Source organism: Argentina silus, assembly GCF_951799395.1.
Source record: "Argentina silus genome assembly, chromosome: 11".
In the NCBI taxonomy this organism is placed as follows: Eukaryota; Metazoa; Chordata; class Actinopteri; order Argentiniformes; family Argentinidae; genus Argentina; species Argentina silus.
In genome coordinates this window covers 17,735,775-17,754,605 of record NC_139665.1, presented here as the reverse complement: position 1 = coordinate 17,754,605, position 18,831 = coordinate 17,735,775, and the positions used below count along the sequence as shown (strand labels likewise).

Here is an 18,831-nt window from a genome sequence, read left to right as displayed (position 1 = left end):
TATAATCCATATGTTTAATTTCAAAATAACCGATGGCAAAAAATATGAAAATATGTACAACACATATCACATAAACACTTATGATGGTCTCTGTACAAAGACGTATACATGCAAAAGTAAAAAAAAAAAAAACAGAAATAAAACCATGTTAAAATCATAATACATATGTATAAAACATGAGATTGTGACAACGACAATACACACACTAAAGAACAAAACAAGATTGAAAAACAAGCATCCAGTCCAAGTTCCCGTGTTTTAATGGCCTTTGTACAACTTTACAACAACAAATAAATAAAAGGACGTGGCATGGGACTATACAGGTGACTCCATCATAGGCAACATAACTGTAGTTCATGTACCACTCCCTTACCGTAATCATGGCAACAACACATTCTCATACGCCTATCTGAGTCATATTATGACATGGGTGCCAGGGTGCCATCCTGGGATGTTAAGTTTCAAGGGAAGCATATTTATCAGGCTAGCTTTAAAAAGAGAGTTCATGTTTCAATTCTGATGATCGCCTATTCAGTGACAATGACTGTAGAATCTGTGTATTGTAGGTCCTTGTATTGTTTATGCCAGAATCATTTAAAACGTTTGTTAGAGGCTAGTGCCACCCAAAGGGCAAATCCCAAATGACACCTTTTCCTCCAATGATTTCTGAAAGCTGGTCGAAAGGAGTGCACAGTGCACAGTGTATATAGGGTGTCATTTGAAATGTGTAGTGTTCAACACAATACAAACTTAATCATTAGACATGTCTAAAATAGGATCTATTGTTTTGAACATAAATAACATAATTTAAAGGGTTCAAATTTCAGTCAATTAACTCTAAATCGTACAGTGGTAGTATAGACCCATGAACGAGAAGGAGAAATGGGAAGGAGATTTTAGAAACCCCCTGCTTTTCTAGAGGACCAAATCCAAGAGTGTGGTTGATAGGCCCCTTGCTAGGGTTCTTACTTATGAAACAAACCACACACCCTAGTTAAACAAGTGTAAACACCCCTTTAGGGGATATATACTGTATAACTTAATAAAGTGAAATGTCACGATCTGGAGAACATAGCGTGCATAACGCTGGAACAACTTTGGTATACCAGTAACTACTGTACATAATAAAAATAATAATAAGAAAGAGAAAGTGACAAATCAAATAAATCTACTCATAAGTGCCATGTAGACTGTGTACCCCAAAATGTTATCTGGGAAGTAATAATACTCAAATAAAGTCAAAGGTCATATAAACACGACTACCAGCAGAGCTTGCAGTACCAAGTACATGCTTTTCTCTATATTTATTACAGGTACAACAGATGTCTTCATAAATAGTTGCATAAAATGTTAAAGCCGCAACATTGCACATGATAAGAATCGGAAACATAACATACAGTGAGTGCATTTACATTATTCTGTCTTCCTCAGTCTCATTCACTCCCATCTGATTGGCAATCTCTGCTGCCATTCAAGCTCTGTCGCCCCATGGCAATCTACATTACATTTGCAGGATTCCTTTGTCCCGCCTCCAACATTGTCCTCAAAAGCAGGCGGCCATTTTGAATGCAGGGACAGAAGGCAGTTAAAGTCTATATACAAAGTAAGGCTTAAACATTTAAATCTGCGCAATTTTGTTCTAGTAAAAGCAAAAATGTATAATTTGTCTATTGTTTCTTTTAAAAGGTTGGACTGTGCAGCAGTTAGAATCTGTATTGTTTCTTGTAACATGGTTGTCATGGTTTCTTAGATTAAGTACGTAAGCGCAGCAATCGAAAAGCTCTGATTGGGCGTAAAAATGTCTCATGAAGTACAGGAAATCAGTCACTGGATAATTCATTCCAGGATTTGGCGTCTACGGCAACCAAAGTAGCATAGCAACTTTCGACGAATTAGTGTTTTCATGAATTTTTTTGAAATGCCATTTTTCATTTCAATTTTTCAAACACTTTCTTGAAAAGGTGTGGACAGAGTTCTCTCTCCTATACATTGTTTCTTTAAGAAAGGGGGGGGGGGGGGGGGGGTTTCTCAAAAGGCTTTGAGTCTCAAAGTTGGCCAAAAAGCGCAGAAAAAACAAAAATGTCTCTCTCCCACATCAGCAACAAGTGGGAGGGGAAACATCTCTCTCCTTTAGCATCAGTTTCTCTTGAAAGCTCTGTCTGTGTGTAGGGACACGGGCCGTCCTCCACACCACAGGGCTCCAGCATGTGGCTCGGTTGATCCACCCACTCTCATTGAGTTAGAGGAAAATAAGCAAGCAGCAGTAGACTGGTGATATCATTCCATCCATCATGTCGATTGGCTGAGAACTGTGTTCTCTCAGGGCTCTGATTGGCTTGGGACCTCTGGGGCCTCAGTTTCGTACAAGTGGAAGGACTACAGGATTCTTAAAAAAAAACAAAAAAAACATTCTATGTGAAAGAGGATGAGATCAGCGAACTTCATTATTTCCACTTTTTTCTTTCTCAAGATGCCCAACCCCAAACTAACCCCTAGCCCCTACCTCAAGGCACTTCATACAGCATACATCTGAAAAGGATTGGATAGGTTTAAGCAATATGGTATTAGCTCCACCTTGGCCTCTGATAGGCTTGGTGGACTTTTTACATATTTCAAACACCTATCTAAGCCTTTGAGATCTACACAAGTGCCTCTGGGGTACTGTAGGGGCAGAGGCAAGGGGTCAATTCTGAATCCCTCTGTCCAGGGGTCAGACCCGGGCCTGGAGGCGGCTTTGGAGGAAGCTCCGTACTCCCCCGATGGGCCTGGCGTCTGTCTGGTGTTTCCGTCTATCTATGAAGGACACCAGGCGAGATGTATCCAGGCAGCTCTCCGCTCTGCCTCCAGCGTCCGGTATCCCGGCTTGAACCCAGGCCTCCTGGAGGCACACCCCAGCCGGCGGCCGCCTGCCCGGGTCGCTTCTCAACAGCAGACACATAAAGTCCCTGGCCCCCTGGCTCACCCCCTGGAAGTAGTCCCTGGGGAAGCTGAAGTCCAGCCGACAGATATTCAGACACGTTTCCTCTGAGCTTTCATCTAGAAAGGGAGAGGCTCCGCTCAGCAGCACGTAGGTGACCACTCCCAGGCTCCACAGATCTGAGGTGAGGGAGACTGGTTCACCCAGGACCAGCTCAGGGGCGGCGAACTCCGGGCTGCCCAGGAGAGGGTGGACGTAGTGGGCACTGTTGAGCTGGACCGCATCACCGAAGTCAGTAAGTTTGACCATGGGCTGGCCGGAAGAGGTGTGGGCCACCAACAGGTTTTCAGGCTGGGGAGAGATAAGGATGTGAAAAATGGATGAATGGATCTAAAGTTACTCTTTTTGTCTGTCATTAATATGACCTTCTTCCTTTATTATTTCCAGTATGGTGCATATAACACTGTAAATATGCATAAAGACAAAAAACAATTATATACTATAATATATATATATATATATATATATATATATATATATATATATATAATGGAATAAAAACACAATTTAAACTGTATTATTTCCAGTACAGTGAACATGCTACTACTGTGGTCGTGTCAGACGAGTCAGACGTACTTTCAAGTCCAGATGGGCTATTCTGCAGTTGTGTAGGTAGTGTAAAGCTTCTAGGATGTCCCGTAGGTAGCAGGCCACCTTCTCCTCAGTGAGATTCCCCCAGCTCACGATATAGTCCAGGAGACGGCCTTGGTCGACCCTGCACAGAGAGATCACAGCTGAATGACGATGTTCAACAGTGTGTGTGCATCTATTCCACCAGCGCTACACATACGCATTACCTGAGATGGGAAACATTTGGTAAGAGTGTGTGTGTGTGTGTGTGTAGGTGTGTGTGTGTGTGTACTCACATCTCCAGGACCAATGCGTAGCTGCTGGAGGTCTCGAAGGTGTCTATGAGGTTAACCAGGTGTGTGTGTTGGAGCCTCTGAAGCAGACTGAGCTCCTGGGTGACCTGGGCTCTCTTCATTAACTTCTTATTGACCAGCTTGACAGCGACCGTGCGTTTGGTCCCCTTATGGTCACAATGCTTGACCACAGAGAACCGGCCCCTGTAGGAGAAGAAAGATCATGGTCGTCATCATCATCATCATCATCATCATCAGCCTGTAAGATAGCATAGGGATAGGTTCAGAGGAGGGTGAGTTACCTGCCCAGCTCTGCCACCTCAGTGTAGTGGGACTCAAAGTTGTCCTTCCAGCTCACCCTGACCCCATCACTGGACATGGCTGAGACACAAGCACAGGGAACACAGGACAGCATGAGAGGAAATAAATGGTGTGTGTACACTAGACACTATACACACTCTATGTGTGTGTGTGTATCAATATTATATTAGAACGTGTGTGTGTGTATATTTGTGCAGGTGTGTGCGCGTGTGTGTACTCTCACCTAGCACTCTGAGGCTGGCTGATGATGTCACACTGCCCAGGTCATTCGTGGCAACGCAGGTGTAAACGCCGTCATCCTCAGAGGCCACGCCCACTATCCGTAAGGTCGCCTCACCAGTCTCACTGTCACACACACGCAAACATATTTGATCCACATCGTATAAAAGCCAATATTCTTATCCATATTCAAGGATGTGTGTGTGTGTGTGTGTGTACACAGTATGTGTACCTGTAGGCGATGCTAAAGTGTCCGTTGTTGGTCAGGGTGCTCTGGTCAGGTCCCTTCCAGGTGACAGTGGCTTTGGGGCGGCCACATGCCTTACACCTGAGAGTGACACTCTCTCCGTTGTCACACGTCAGGTCACTCAGGGGCACCAGGAACTCTGGGGGAACTACAGTAGGGGTCAAGGGTCAGATGACATAAAGGCACTGAGAGGTTTAGGTGAAATTACATTACATTACATTATTAGAAGCACAACAAATGTTTTGGTGAAGAATCAACACATACCATCATAGATGTAGTTTGGGTTTAGAAGCTGAAAAAACCCAAGACAAAACAAAAGTCAAAGAGAGCAGAGAGGAACACAACAACAACAGAGCACCTGTTAGAACCAATAGAAAAAGAGTTTTGAGGGGTCGGGATTATGGAGTAACCTTTACAGAAATGCTCCATCCCATAGTGACCCATGCCTTCATCCCTGCTAGATGGAGTTCTCTGTAGTGCTCAAAGTTACCCAACCCTCTCACATGTACATCACTGTGGGATTGGCTAAAGTATGGAGAATGACCAACCTTTACAGAAACCTTATTCGCTGGGCCATCTCTGGACTTCCTGTAACCGTTTTCTAGCTTGGTCTCTTTCTTTCCATCCTTCTCTTTCTTCTCCGACTTCTTACGGATGCGCAGGGTGTTATGCCAGGATGAAGACTTCCTGCTTGGACAGAACAGGTTGTTAGACGTCTAGTTACCCACGGTTACAGCATATTGTTTTGGATGAGTACAGTCCTTGGTTGTGTTTCTAATTCTCTGGTTCAAGGTAATTTCTACCATGAATATTTCGCCCTGGGGGGTAGTGTCACACTGAATAGTAGAAGGGGAAACCACAGTGTGTCTTACTTGATGGTTCCGTCGGGGCAGTCAGGGATGATGGCTGAGGTGTGTCCCAGTACGTATCCGGGGATCCAGCCCTCGGCGGCTAGGCCCTGTTCATTGGCTGCTCGGAACACCAGGAACATGTTCTGCTGGTTGCTGGCCAGAATCTGGACCACCTCTCCCTGGAGAACACTGATCTCATCCTCCTTCACCGCCACATAGTCCTGAGTCACCAACATGGTGGACATGCTACTGCTGCTGCTGCTTTCACTCTACAGGGAGGGGAGAGGGGTAGAAAGAAAATAATGATAAGTTATTGAATGTATTGAATACGGTGCTGTGAAACTTTCTCTCACGCACGTGCACACCGGGGTTTCCAATTGCGGATGGCTAGACAAGGCCGGGTCTGACACACATACACGCACGCACGCACACGTTAAGTCAGGTCTAGTCTCTCCCAAGATGCCATGCTTCTCATCACATCAATAACAGGCTGCAGGAGGACAGTCAAAAAGCAGTGTAGGAAGAGAGAAAAGAGGAAAAGAGATCCATACATAATCATTCAACCATGTGAGTGATGTTAGGTTAGGTTATCCCTCTTTTTGATTCACACAGTTCTCAGAAGAGGTTAGAAAGTTCGCAGACAAAACAGACTGGAGGAGTTGACTGAAGTAAAGTGAGTGAGAGACAAAAAAGTAGGTGCAGCATTCTCTCCTCAGAGAACGAACGAGCAGATGACGAAGCAGTCAGTAGTCAAGAGTGAAGATGAGGGGGTGTGTGTGTTTCAGTCGTCTTTGTTCTCTTCGCTCCAGGGCAAAGTCGAGAGGAGGAGGAGAGAGAAGTGTTAGAGAAGAATATGAAAGGTTCTCTGTCCAGTAAAGTTTGTAGCAGCAGTCGTCATACCACAAACGCTAGAAGTCAGTTGCAAAAAATGGCACACAACCCCCTTTCCCAAGAGAACAGCAGGCCAGTTGAGGCTAGGATGTTAGTGAAGAAGCCTTGTAAGAGTGAAGAAGAAGAGGATCGGTAGAGTTGTTGTTAGAGACTAGAGAGAGTTGAAGAAGCTTCATTAGTAGAACACAGTAGAAATGAGAGTTGGCATTAGAGCGCATTAGAAAGTCTTTAGAAATAGAGACTAAGTCTTTACTAAAGCATCTAGATGTTGTTAAGAGACTGAGGAGTGGTGAAAGCTTCGTTAGAGAAATGTGTAGTATAGTGGTTTAGTAGAGCTGACAGGACAGGCCTCCCACTGGTGCAGGGTTAGTGAGTCCGGAGTAGGACTAGGTCGCACTGAAGCCTGGTCAGCGGGTAGATCTCTTACCCCATTACTCTGGGTAGACTGGATGGACTGCTCGCTGGCTGAGGAGCACGTACTCATGCGGTCTGCCTCCTTGCTGTGGGTGGAGTGTCTGTGGGACGGAGTCTGGTTCTGGTTCTGACGGACCAAAGTCTCACCCGCCTCCCCAGGAAAGGTGAAGGAGCCAGGCCGGCTGGCCGGAGATCCTGGCATGGAGCTCCAGAAGGAGGATCCGGATCCAGACTTCTGGCCAGGGCTGGGAGGGGGAGGGGGGAGAGCGTCCTTGCCGAAGGCAGGGGTGGCGAGGGGCACGGCCATGGGGGAGACAGTGCCAGGGCGGGGTTTGGGGGTGGTAGGCATGGGGAGAGGAACCACAGTGGCACGGGGGATAGCAGGAACCACTGGGGTAGGCATCTGGGATTGATCGTCTGAGGCTAGGCTAGGGTGTTTGTCTTTTGGACTCCCCTGCACCCTCAACCCCTTGTGGATGTCCATGACCTCCTTCACCCCCCCTGTGGGTGTCACCTGGTCACCTGGATCAGCTGAGACAGAGGGAGGGAGCGAGGGAGGAGGGACGGGGCGAGGGGACGAACCTGGATCACAAGTGAGCAAAACTCAGTGGACGAGAACAAAATCCCTTACAACGTACAGTACATACGCTCTACCTTACAACAGACACACGTTTCCTTGGGTTTCTTTTTTTAGGGGAATTACCTGACATCTTATTGGGGCCCTCGGGTTCTGTGGCCCCAGGGTGGTGGCGTAGGGGCTGGGGCAGACGGGAGGGCTGGGGGATCCTAGAGGGCCGGCGAGAGCCCCCCTGGGGACCAGAGATGGGGCCACCCTGGGGACCTAAGCCACCTCCACCTCCAGGGGCCATACCAGAGACGCCGCTACCCACGGCAGGAGCTCCCACGCTGGGCACACACGGCCCGCCGCTCGCCCCTACGTGATTCCTCTGGTACTCTATGGGGGAGGTCAGAGCTGTGATGGGAGGGGAGAAGGAGAGAATGATTATCAAAACAAATGATTCATTCGTACATTCATGATCATATCGTAAGAATAAAGTGTGTGTGTCTGTGTGTGTGTGTGTGCGTGCGTGTACCATTGAGGAAGTTGCGTTGGCTTTCCAGTATCTGGCCGATCTGCAGGGTCCAGACCTGCCGGACTCCTAGATGGGAGGAGTGGAGCACAAAGGATTCTACGCTGCTATTGGACGACCGGGAGGTCAGCACGAACTTACAGGGGTCACCGTCCACACTGTCCTCCAGTGCCATACAGCTCATCTGATGAGAGAGAGAGAGAGAAATGGTTCTAATGTTTATTGATATATCGATATAAGACCCATTTCCTCATTTGCCCTGACCAACATCTTATGCAACTGTCCCCTAACATGCATGATGCTTATCAGACTGACACCATCCTCCTGTCCTTCCGTACCTTGATGCTGTGCTTATAGAGGAAGCCGGGCATGGAGAAGCCCCTCTTCTTGTCAAGAGGCTCGCTGAAGATGACCATCTGTTCAAAGAGGAAGACCCTCCTCTCCTTCATCCTCCCCAGCAGACCCCCGTCTGGGTCCGACACCAGGAAGGTGTCCTGGAGGAGGAGACGACCCTGGGCCACGATCTTACCCTGGGGGGAGGGGGAGAGAATGAAAGGAAATCAAATGAGTTGCTCTACCTCGTTACATTGACTGCTCATTCAAATAACAAACAGAATAAATGTAAGTCTTACGTCAAATCCTTGGAGTCGACCAACATTCATCATGTCATTGCATCTTTTTGGTACAATGCACATGACCTCCACCGCTTTCTGTAAAGGCACGTACACACGCACACAGACAGGATTCATGAACCATACCATACCATACCATACAAGGCAACTGTAAACACAAACATACTTCAAAATGTATGACTTTCGTACCAGTGAGCTAAATGTATTCTTACCTCCAACTCCGCTGAATCCAGCCCAGCTTTTTTCGAAAACTTGAGGAAATCCTAAATGCAAGAAAAAGCATTTACAAAACGAGCAATTATATTACTGCAGACTTACATGAAAGCTAACAGTGACATCTACAGTATAACACAATCATGTTATCTTGCGCCCCCTACTGTACATATAAGAACATCACACACACCTTGAGCAGCAGCTGGTACTTCATGATCCTCTGGACTGGTTTGATGAGCAGGTCAGTGATCTGTAGCCTGTGGCCCAGGCGCTGCTTCAGGTCCTGAGAGGGCAGAGGGAAAAGGTGAAAGGTTGACAAACAAGCAGACGATATACTGTCGCTACCAACGACATAGATCCAGCTAAGAGCCCAAGAGGATCAGTGCATACCTCAAAGTAGGTGTCGATGTACTCTGAGACGATGTGCTCTGACTTGGGCTTGTTCTGACAGTAAACTATGTACATGTGCAGCCTCCGCTCCTGGAGAGACGACACACGCGCACACACGCACACGCACACACACACACACACACACACACATACACACACAGGACAGAGAGCATTAGAGACAGAGCCTTAGACACACACAGACACAGACACACACACACGCATACGCACACACACTAGAAGAAGTAACCTTGAGTTTGGTCACTCACATGTTTAACAAACAGAGGTCCTAGTCTGTCTGGGTCTTCCAGACACTTCTCCAGCTCCCCCAGGTAGAAGCTGACACAGGCAGAGAGGGAACAGTCAGACACGGTAGGGTACAGAATGACAGACGATTATTGTGTGTATTATGTGTCTTGCATACTCTCTATGCCAGTCGTAGATCTGGTGGATGTTGCCAAAGACGATCTTGTCTTTCCCCTTCATGTCATCTGGTACACCCTCCTCCTTCATTCTGGTCATGTAGCCCTGAAACAAACACACACACACACACAGTCAGAGAGTAACTAACCACCCACACACACACACACACACACACGCACACACGCACACACGCACACACCTCCACCACCAGTCCCAGGTCTCTGACGTAGTCCCTCTCCGTCTCCACCAGCTCGAGCAACACGTAACTATGACAACCAGAGGACAGCACAAGGTCAGAACACCAACAATGTACTGAAGTACAATAGTCACAGAATATAGGGAGATAGTTAGTACGTATTGACGTCTCTTTACAAAGAATATAGTGAGCTAGAGATAGTTAGCACGTACTGCCGTCTCTTTAGAAAGCCAGTCTTGCGTTCCTCCATCTCGTCGATGGGTGAGGAGGAGGAGAGGAGGGAGTTATCGGAGGGGTTGAAAGAGGGGGAGCTGCTATCCCCCTGTTCTACTGACAGAGAGCTGGGCCTGTCCTCTAGAGCCTGGGTGGAGAGAGAGAGGTGAATTGAGAGGGGTAAATCAGACATTTAAAAAAAAAAATGTGTGTGTCTGTGTGCTCTTACCATTTTGCTCTTGACCAGTTCTTCGATGGCGCTCACCAGCTCTGCAGCACTGGGGGTCTCAGAACTGGACGGACGGACAGACAGACGAGAGGAGGTCTGGACACGGACAGAGGGATGGATGCAAGGAGGAGGAGGAGGGGAAGGAGGAGATAGAAAACAGCATTAGAATATTCCCCCCAGCATACTCCCCCCTACCTGAACTGGTCTTTAGCTTGACTAAAACTGAGTTAGTACAACATTATTCTTCCTCCTGCCACTAGGTGGAGCTGCAGGACATAGCAAATGTCTGAGAGTAGCTACAATTCCTGTTTTTTGCCATCTACAGTTAAACAATTTGACATTTTTTAAACAATCATATAGCAGATCTAACAATCAATAGACTTACCGGTTTACTTAGTTTACAGTGTATCCTCAGAGTATCTATCCTCAAACGTACACCACAAATCTATCCATCTGTCTACCTTTCCACTGTGATATGTTGCCTTGTATCAGATCAAGTCAATATTGCAAGGTTTGATACAGTATATACTGATCACAACTAAATACTATTCAATTAACATTCTAGAAGAAAACACGGTATTCAAGTCAGATATTATAAGTCGTCAGGGTCGTTTCTGGACCAGGTTAGTTCCTGCTCAGAACATCTAGAGGTAAATGAGATGTTTCAGGAACAGGTTAGTTCCTGCCCAGGACATTGAGAGGTAAATGAGCTTCTTTGAGGAGCTCAGGCAGATCACCTGGTTTTGTTAGTGCTGTACTGAATGTTTTGTATTTCAATCCTTTATTCTCAATGAATGTGAAATTGCTAATTTGTGAAAATGTTGATCAGAAAGAGAAAGTGATATTTCAAAGAAAGAGATTCAACATTGAGGATGTAGCCAATCTGCATGATTAACAAAAAAAAGAGTCTGAAAAGGCCTATTTAGAAGATTTGCAAGAAAGAGATTAGAAAGAGATTGTTTATGATATCTAAAATCCAGTGACATCTAATGCAAAGAGAACATGATGTTCAGAGTGGGTCTAGAGCTAGATAGCAAAAGGAGAAATAGGTGAGATGTGAAGAAAGAGGTAAAGAATATGGGACATGAGCTTTGAAAGAAACAAGGGATTCAAAAGATAAGAGGTGTGTGAGATTGTGTGATGTTGAAAAGAAAGAGGTAAAGTGTATGAGAAGTCTCACCCTTGCTGCGCTGTGCTTCCAGACATTCCCAATTAGGGTCTAGGTGTGGCTGACCTTCTGGCTGCGCCAGCGTTTAGATGCCAATTACTCGCATGGGCAATGAGGTTAACGCACAGAGGGTAGGGGGGTAAGGACAGGTGAGGTGAGGGTGAGGAGGAAGGGGGGGGGGGGGGGGAGGGGGGGATGGGGGGTGAAGGGCTCTGAGATTCAGCCATTGGGCACATGACTCCGTACGAATGTTCCGCGGAACGCCGCTCTGGCTTTAAAAGCTGCCCTTGGGCACCGATCTAGGATCAGTTCTAACCACAAATGTTAGCCTTTATCCATTAGCAATAAGAATACGAATGAAACTGACCCTTGATCAGTGTCCAGGGACTACAACCTATTCTGTTCTGTACCCGGCCCTGGGCAGCCCTCAAACGACGGAAAGAGGAGCTACCTTGCAATGAGTTGGAGAAATGGACAGGATCAAACTGCTGTGTTCCAGTGCTTTTATCATAGCGCCTATCTTCCTTCCCTTCTTCCTTCCTTCCTTTCCTAGCCTCCTTCCTTTCTTAGATGCTATCACTGACCTGATATGACAGGGTAGCTAAATGCTGTGTATAGAAGGAATTAGGCCGATGATGATCAATTTAAAATAACAAAAAAGTCGAAGAGCAATGGTGAGGGGGGACAGCTTCTATAGTTGGATAAACCACTGGAGATACTAAGAACAGAGAGCAGGTTTGAGTGTAGCGCTTAGAGACCAAGAGAGAGAGTAAAGTGTGTGTGTGGGGGGGGACTAAGAACTTTTCAGAGAGGTTTGGAAGAGTGGTTTCAGTGAGGTTTGGAAGAGTGGCCTTCGCCTCAGAAGAGAAAGAACTAGAGAGGAAGGGTGTTTCAATTCTGTTGTCCTTTCAAATAATGTTCACAGGAACCAAACGAAAAATAGAAAAGTTTTTGCAACCAGGAACTAAAGCTACTGTAGAGAAACCGGAGAGGGGGAAAAAGGAGAGAGAACTGAAGTAAGTGTCAAGTGGGGGAGGGGGGGGAGAGGGGGATTCAGATGGAGAGGTATGGAAACTGAGACAAAGCAAAGACAGGACACAAATCAAGGTAATGCTGCGGTGTGGCAAACAGCAAACGATACAGTCAGGAACAAAACAAAAGAGAAACAGAAATTAGTGTCAGAGAAACGGCTGCTTTTAAGAGAAGGTGAGTGCAGTTACCTGATGCACTTCATTGCATGTTTGTTTAAAGAGGAGAAACAAAAAATGCCTTTTTTTTTTGTAAAAACACAAACTCCTAGTTAGTGAGATACAATGTAATGCAATGCATGGAACTCAAGAGTCATGCAAAAAACACTGTCCTGCTCAGAAAATCGGGGGAACAAATTGACTGAAATGAGGGTGTAATGTGTCTGTAGAAGATAATAGAACCAAAAACAGAACTAAAATCATAAAGAGAGAAACCGTAAAAGAAAGGATGATTCTTTTTCAGAGGGTCTTTTAACTAAGATTTATGACTAAGAGACTTCACCTACTAAGTTGTTCAAAACTGGTTTAGTGGCAGGGATAGGATTAACCTGGTTATACTCGCCACAACAAAGTTGCTCTGACAAAAACTGATTGTAGCTCTGGATGCAGCACTTTGCCAGAAGAATTTATGAGAGTATTACAACTGAAAATATATCTGTACATGATATAGGGTGTGTGTGTGTGTGTTTTTGTTTTTAAATGTGAAAGATAAATTAGAGTTAAAATTGGCACCACTAGGCATCTACTTTAGATACTACTACTCCTTTAGTTTCACCCACACCAATCCCTTCCCAATTTCCAAAACCTTTCTTACCCCAGTCCCTCTCCCTCTCCTACCTCAACCACCCCTCTTTTCTCATCCTTCTATCCATTTCCTCACCCCTTTCCTCTCCTCTCCCTCTCTCTCATTTCCACATCCTATATCCATGTCCCCACTTCTCTTCCCACCTGTTCTCTTCTCCCCTATCCCTCCCCCCATCCCTCCCTGCTCCCTCTCTCACCTTGTCGTCCTGTGCATCAGGCTGCAGCAGGCTGTGTTGTTGGATGGCCATGGGAGGGGGTAAGGGTACAGAGTCTGCCCCCTCCTCCCCCTCCTCCTCTCCACAGCTCTGCATCCCAGAGGAACTGGACTTGGACAAGGTTCCACTGGACAGACCCTCGTTACGGACTCTCTGTAACACACACACACACACACACACACACACACGCACAAGCACACACAGACAGACACACACACACACACACAAAGACAAGAGGTCATTGGCTGGCACAAGGAGAGGTAATTTGTCTGTCAAGCACCAAAGACAGACAGAGAGAGAGAGAAGGAGAGAGAGAGAGAGAAGGAGAGAGAGAGCGAAGTGGCATTGAGGTGTGTGTGTGTGTGTGTGTGTACCACTCACCTCCTCCACAGTCTCGTCCTGCGGCGTGGCGGCGCTGTCGTCAGAGTCTTTCTGCGAGCTGCCCATGACCTCGCCACTCTTCCTCACATCGCGACTCTTCTTGTGTTTGTGCGCCAGCTTCTTCACGTGGCCGTCGGCCTTACCGCTGCTCAGCCTCCGCACCGGGCTGGTCAACCACTTCCGCAGCGTGTTACCTGTCAAACACAAACACACACACACACACAGTCAGTCAACTAAAATTCATTTGCCAGGGTTGAATATTCTTCATTGAAAGTACCAAAGTACCATGATACCATTTTTCAATTCTTGGGATTTCAACCCTTCTCCTAAACAGGGTGAATTATTAGCAATGGATGTGATTGGCTACCTGGTCGTTTGGGGCCTGGCGAGGTGTGAGAGCCCAGACTGTGCCCAGGCTGGAGGGTGGCAGAGGAGCCTGGCATGATGGAGTCATTACTGCACACTGACAGAGTGTCTGAGAGAGGGAGGGAGGGAGGGAGATAATACGTGCAAAGAGAGAGAGAAGTTAATCAAAGGGGAGAAAAGTCGTAAAGAGAGAGACGTACACACACACAGACACAGACACATACACAGACACACACACACACACACCCACACACACCCCCACCCACCTTTATGGTTGAAGATCCCCTCCATCTCCATGCTGGACCTGGAGTGGGCGATGCAGAGCATGGCGCAGGGCACCACGCCCTCGTGGGCCGGGGAACGGTCCGTGGTTCTGACCAGGCACCAGTCAGGCTTGTCGTGGCACCGCTCCAGGACCTCCACCGTCTGGCCCCTGCGCACCGTTAGCTCATTGCTGTTCCCGGCCATGAAGTCGTGGATCACCACCGTCAACTCACAGCCTCCCGACAGCTGCAGAGAGCAGGGGGGAGAAGACAGGCCGGTAGATATACCGATGGAAGACAGGTTGAATACACTCCACACCCACAGTAGCTGTCAATCCTAATGTAATGTTCAGAGTTTTTGAATTATGGTGGGGGGGGGGGGGGGGGGGGGGGTTTAATGGAAGTGGGGGGGGGCTCACCTTGTCACTGTCCAGGGTGTTCTGGGACGTCCGGGAGGCCAGGGAGATGGTGTCTGGTTGGCTGCTGCCGTCACCCTGACTGTCCAGGTCCTCTCCGTCCCTGATAGAGGGACAAAACACACACACAGTAAGAATGTGTGTGTGTGCTGTGTGTGTAAACTTGCGGGCTTTGTGTTTGGTAATGGTAACTTTTAAGGATGTGTGTCTGTGTGTCTGTGTGTGTGTGTGTGTGTGTGTGTACCTGCGGCCCTTGTGGTGCTTGGCGGTGGTGGTCTTGGGGATGTGTATGGGCTCCTTCAGGGCACCCCTCAGGTGAATGGTACGTTCCTGGATCACCTCCCTGATGTGCTTGATCCAGTCCTGCTTGTTCTCGATGCTCGAGGCCTGTGATTGGCCCAGGGGCAAGGGGGGTCATACAATTGGTTAGTTCCCCGGTCACGTCTCCGTAACAACTCTTATTTTAGTCTAAGGGTGCATCCAAATAGTCTACAATGGCTTCCTCTCCTAGTCTCTCCAATCCCTCATGTTTAGAGTCCCATGTGAGTCCCAGGTGAGGAGACAAGGAGAGGAGGCCACGTTAGACTATTAGGACGCGGCTGAGGACTGTGTCAGGGGTTTGTCAGTACTCACCATCGCTCCATGTTTGCATCCCTGACTTGGCTTTGGTTAAAATAATAAAATAGAGAGGGTTTTTTTTACTGGTTTGTTTTTTTTAGAGAAATGTACAGGTAATTTGGACATCGTTTTATGATGAGAACAATGGTTCGAGATGACAAGACGCACAACATTGACAGTTTGTGTCGAGGCCAATTCAACGTGCTATACATTAGAATAGGATGGGTTCTGACAACTGACTGAAGCTCGTCTGGAGTTGGAGATAATAATATCATACACAATATAGATAATACTAATAATAGTATTTTGTATCTATGGGAGTTTCTACTTCAACTGACTCTCCATATCAGGTTAAGGATGTTAAGGGGGTGTAGTGTGTGTGTTTCTGTCTGTGTTTCTGTGTGTGTGTGTGTGTGTGTGTGTGTGTGTGTGTGTGTTGTGTTGGTGAAGACAATGAAAGAAACCATTTACAATGCACACAGCACATGAGTACTTGGAAGTACTGGTTAGTTTGGTAGTGAACACGGGCAGAATCATCATAACAACCAGTATCAACGTGTTAGGAGACGGCAACATGCTTTTCCAACAACTGACAGGAACAGCACTTTGACTGGTTCAGCAGCCAGAAGAGAGGAGGATGATAGAGAGAGAGAGAGAGAGAGAGAGAGAGAGAAAGAAAGAGAGAGAGGGGTTGATTTTGGTAAGGAGATAGAAAGGGGTCAAATGTGAGCGGTCGATAATAGCAGACGAAAAAAGAAAGCATTTTTCTGGAGGAGAAAGATGCATACAGTGGGCCTATAATCCCTTTGAAGAGAAAGTGGAATGCTTTGGCAGTAGGTGGAAACGTGGGAGTTAAAGGGTTAACGTTCATGTCAGCGGCGTTGGCGTAAGCATGTTAGCCCACGGTTAGCCAACGGGTTTCATATTCATATACATATCATATTCATATACACCTACAGGACACACAGCATACAGCATGTGACCGCACAACCCGAGCTGAACAAGAACCCACGGAAACCCGCTTGGAAAGAGAGCCATCCCCAGAGGACAAAGAGAATAGAGAGATGGAAAGGGGGGGGAGGGGGGGAGATAAAGAGAGAGATAGAAAAAGACAGACACCGATACTATACTAAGCTTCACATCCACCAGGCATCACTAATACAGTCATGCAATCAGGCGGGAGAACCGGAGAGAGAGAGAGAGAGAGAAAAACAGGGGACTATAGAGAGGTATTCGGAAAAGAAGGGGAAAAGAAGGGGTGAAAGATAAAAGAGAAATAGGAAGGAGGAGAAATAATAGGGGGGGGGGGGGGCGTACCTTGAGCACAATCTTGTTGTCGGAGGTGGGAGTGCGTCCGACCCACAGTGCAAACTTACATGGGTCCCCCTCCACGTGCTCTGTCACCCCCAACTCTGACGCCTGGAGAGAGAGAGAGAAGAGGAGAGGGTGAGACATGTGATGTCAGCAGAACGATAGAGAGAGGATGGACAGAGATAAAAGGGGGAGAGAGGGGTGGGGGGGGGACATGAAGTGAGAATGAGCGAAGAGAAAGAGAAGATGGGAGAGAGACGGAAAATGAAGGGAAGAGCAAAAGGAGAGGGGGGGGGCGGTCAAAGAAAAAAAGAAAAGAGCAGAATTGAGTGAATGAGAGGGAATGGTGTGAAAGAGAGAAAAGAGGAAGAGAACATGAGAGAGAGAGAGAGAGAGAGAGAGAGAGAGACAGACTACCATACTCACAAAGAGTTTGCTCTTGTAGAGGTACTTGCTGCGTCCGTTGGAGTCTTTGACCTCCTTGCTGAAGACGAGGGACATCTCAAACAGGAAGAGGTGGCGCTCGCGGCCCTTCCGGATCAGAGTCTTAGGGTCCCACACCTGGAAGGACTCCTGAAGGATCAACTCTCCCTGGGACTCGATGTTCTCATCAAAACCTAGGGAGGGATAGAGAGAAGTAACATTTCACCATGAATAGGATTGCATGACTGTGTGAATGTGAGTGTGTGGGTGTGTGTGTGGGTGTGTAACTCACCTTCCAGCATAGAGAGGTGCATGGCATCGTTGGCTCTCTTGGGGACACTCAGCATGACCTCCAGTCCATCCTTGATCTCCCCTTTACCCTCCTCACAGCATGTGAGCAGCTCCTACACACACACACACACACACACACACACACACACACACACACACACACACACACACACACACACACCACACACATCAATTCATCAACCCTTTCAAACTAATAGCTCAGTTCATCCGAGAGTAAATAGATCAATTATCTTTCAAGATAGAGTTGCTATGGTTACCTTGAGCAAGAGCTGATACTTGGTGATCCTCTGCACGGGCTTGATCAGGTAGGAGGAGATGGAGTTGGCCAATCGGTGCCTCTGTTGGATCTCCTGTAACACCCCAATAGAAAAACCCAGTGCTGTGATTGGACGTTGGACGAGGACCTGTCAATCGAAGTCCTGACCAATGTGAGAGGAGGACACTCACGTCAAAGTAGGGCCCGGCGTGCTCCAGGATGAGCTGGGTGGAGTCTGGTTTGTTCTTACAGTAGTTAACATACATCTGGAACTTGTCGGCCTAGACACACAGACAGAGACGTTACAATCCCGTATGGAGGTCACTTGCCTGCCCATACATACACACACACAGACACACACACAGACACGCACACACACACACACTTACCCAGGTCACAAAGCAGTGGCCCACATCTTCTGGCAGCTGCTCATACTTCTCCAGCTCTTTGAGGAAGATGCTGTTGAAGCAACAGAGAAAAGAGAGAGAGAGAGAGAGAGAGAAGGGAGGAAAAAAGAGAGAAGGAATAGTTTAGTAATAGAATAGTAATAGTCCCACACAAAAAAATAAAAATAGAATCCCCTGTCTGTGTACAGTCCACACACACAGCTTGTATTAGAAGCATTGTGTTTTTTTGCCTGTGTCTGCCTGTACAGGGGTGAGTGACTCACTTGTGGTGGAACTCATAGAGGTCCTGCATGTTGCCAAAGATGATGTGCTCCTTGTTGATGATGCCAGGAGGAATCTCCTCTACCCCACTGGTCATCTCCCACAGGTAGGTCTGGAGAGGGCAGAGAGACAAGGTCAGACCACGTTGTCTGTCAACCTTATTGACAGCGTTTTGTTTTTGAAGGCATTTTGTTCTGGGAACATGTTTGAGTAAAAAAAATAGATAGATAGATAAACTATATAAAATAAAATAGAAAATAGTAATACTTGCATTGTTTGTGTCATGTATCATTAATTATCTCTAATAACAGATAAGAAAAGGAACTAAATACTGTAATCCCCCACAAGGTGGCGCCAGACACTGAGCAGAGCAGCAATGTACCACTGTGACACTCTTAGGAAGAACCCCGTGCTTGCTTGCTTGGGCAGAGAGTA

General features: G+C 47.0%; 1 protein-coding gene across 3 annotated transcripts in view; it reads right to left on the bottom strand.

Moving 5' to 3' along the window:
- Positions 1-18,831, bottom strand: part of LOC310812058 (triple functional domain protein-like) — a 56,766-nt gene continuing 37,935 nt past the window's right edge. Inside the window, exons 16-51 of one of the 3 annotated variants that reach the window (XM_083680457.1) lie at positions 18,399-18,508; positions 18,118-18,187; positions 17,920-18,009; positions 17,730-17,822; positions 17,453-17,564; positions 17,164-17,354; positions 16,744-16,845; positions 15,442-15,471; positions 15,053-15,195; positions 14,812-14,911; positions 14,396-14,639; positions 14,131-14,238; positions 13,764-13,957; positions 13,365-13,535; positions 10,168-10,263; positions 9,938-10,086; positions 9,729-9,795; positions 9,531-9,634; positions 9,376-9,445; positions 9,110-9,199; positions 8,910-9,002; positions 8,719-8,769; positions 8,507-8,584; positions 8,213-8,404; positions 7,878-8,058; positions 7,487-7,756; positions 6,797-7,365; positions 5,500-5,747; positions 5,176-5,317; positions 4,892-4,919; positions 4,613-4,775; positions 4,385-4,506; positions 4,143-4,221; positions 3,844-4,044; positions 3,554-3,692; positions 1-3,268 (exon numbers count right to left, since the gene is read on the bottom strand). In XM_083680457.1, the coding sequence (XP_083536583.1) occupies positions 2,711-3,268; positions 3,554-3,692; positions 3,844-4,044; positions 4,143-4,221; positions 4,385-4,506; positions 4,613-4,775; positions 4,892-4,919; positions 5,176-5,317; positions 5,500-5,747; positions 6,797-7,365; positions 7,487-7,756; positions 7,878-8,058; positions 8,213-8,404; positions 8,507-8,584; positions 8,719-8,769; positions 8,910-9,002; positions 9,110-9,199; positions 9,376-9,445; positions 9,531-9,634; positions 9,729-9,795; positions 9,938-10,086; positions 10,168-10,263; positions 13,365-13,535; positions 13,764-13,957; positions 14,131-14,238; positions 14,396-14,639; positions 14,812-14,911; positions 15,053-15,195; positions 15,442-15,471; positions 16,744-16,845; positions 17,164-17,354; positions 17,453-17,564; positions 17,730-17,822; positions 17,920-18,009; positions 18,118-18,187; positions 18,399-18,508 (5,448 nt within the window). In that variant the 3' untranslated portion in view covers positions 1-2,710. The remainder of the gene's footprint in view (positions 3,269-3,553; positions 3,693-3,843; positions 4,045-4,142; positions 4,222-4,384; positions 4,507-4,612; positions 4,776-4,891; positions 4,920-5,175; positions 5,318-5,499; positions 5,748-6,796; positions 7,366-7,486; positions 7,757-7,877; positions 8,059-8,212; positions 8,405-8,506; positions 8,585-8,718; positions 8,770-8,909; positions 9,003-9,109; positions 9,200-9,375; positions 9,446-9,530; positions 9,635-9,728; positions 9,796-9,937; positions 10,087-10,167; positions 10,264-13,364; positions 13,536-13,763; positions 13,958-14,130; positions 14,239-14,395; positions 14,640-14,811; positions 14,912-15,052; positions 15,196-15,441; positions 15,472-16,743; positions 16,846-17,163; positions 17,355-17,452; positions 17,565-17,729; positions 17,823-17,919; positions 18,010-18,117; positions 18,188-18,398; positions 18,509-18,831) is intronic. The other 2 variants (XM_083680458.1, XM_083680459.1) reach the window with 2 other exon arrangements.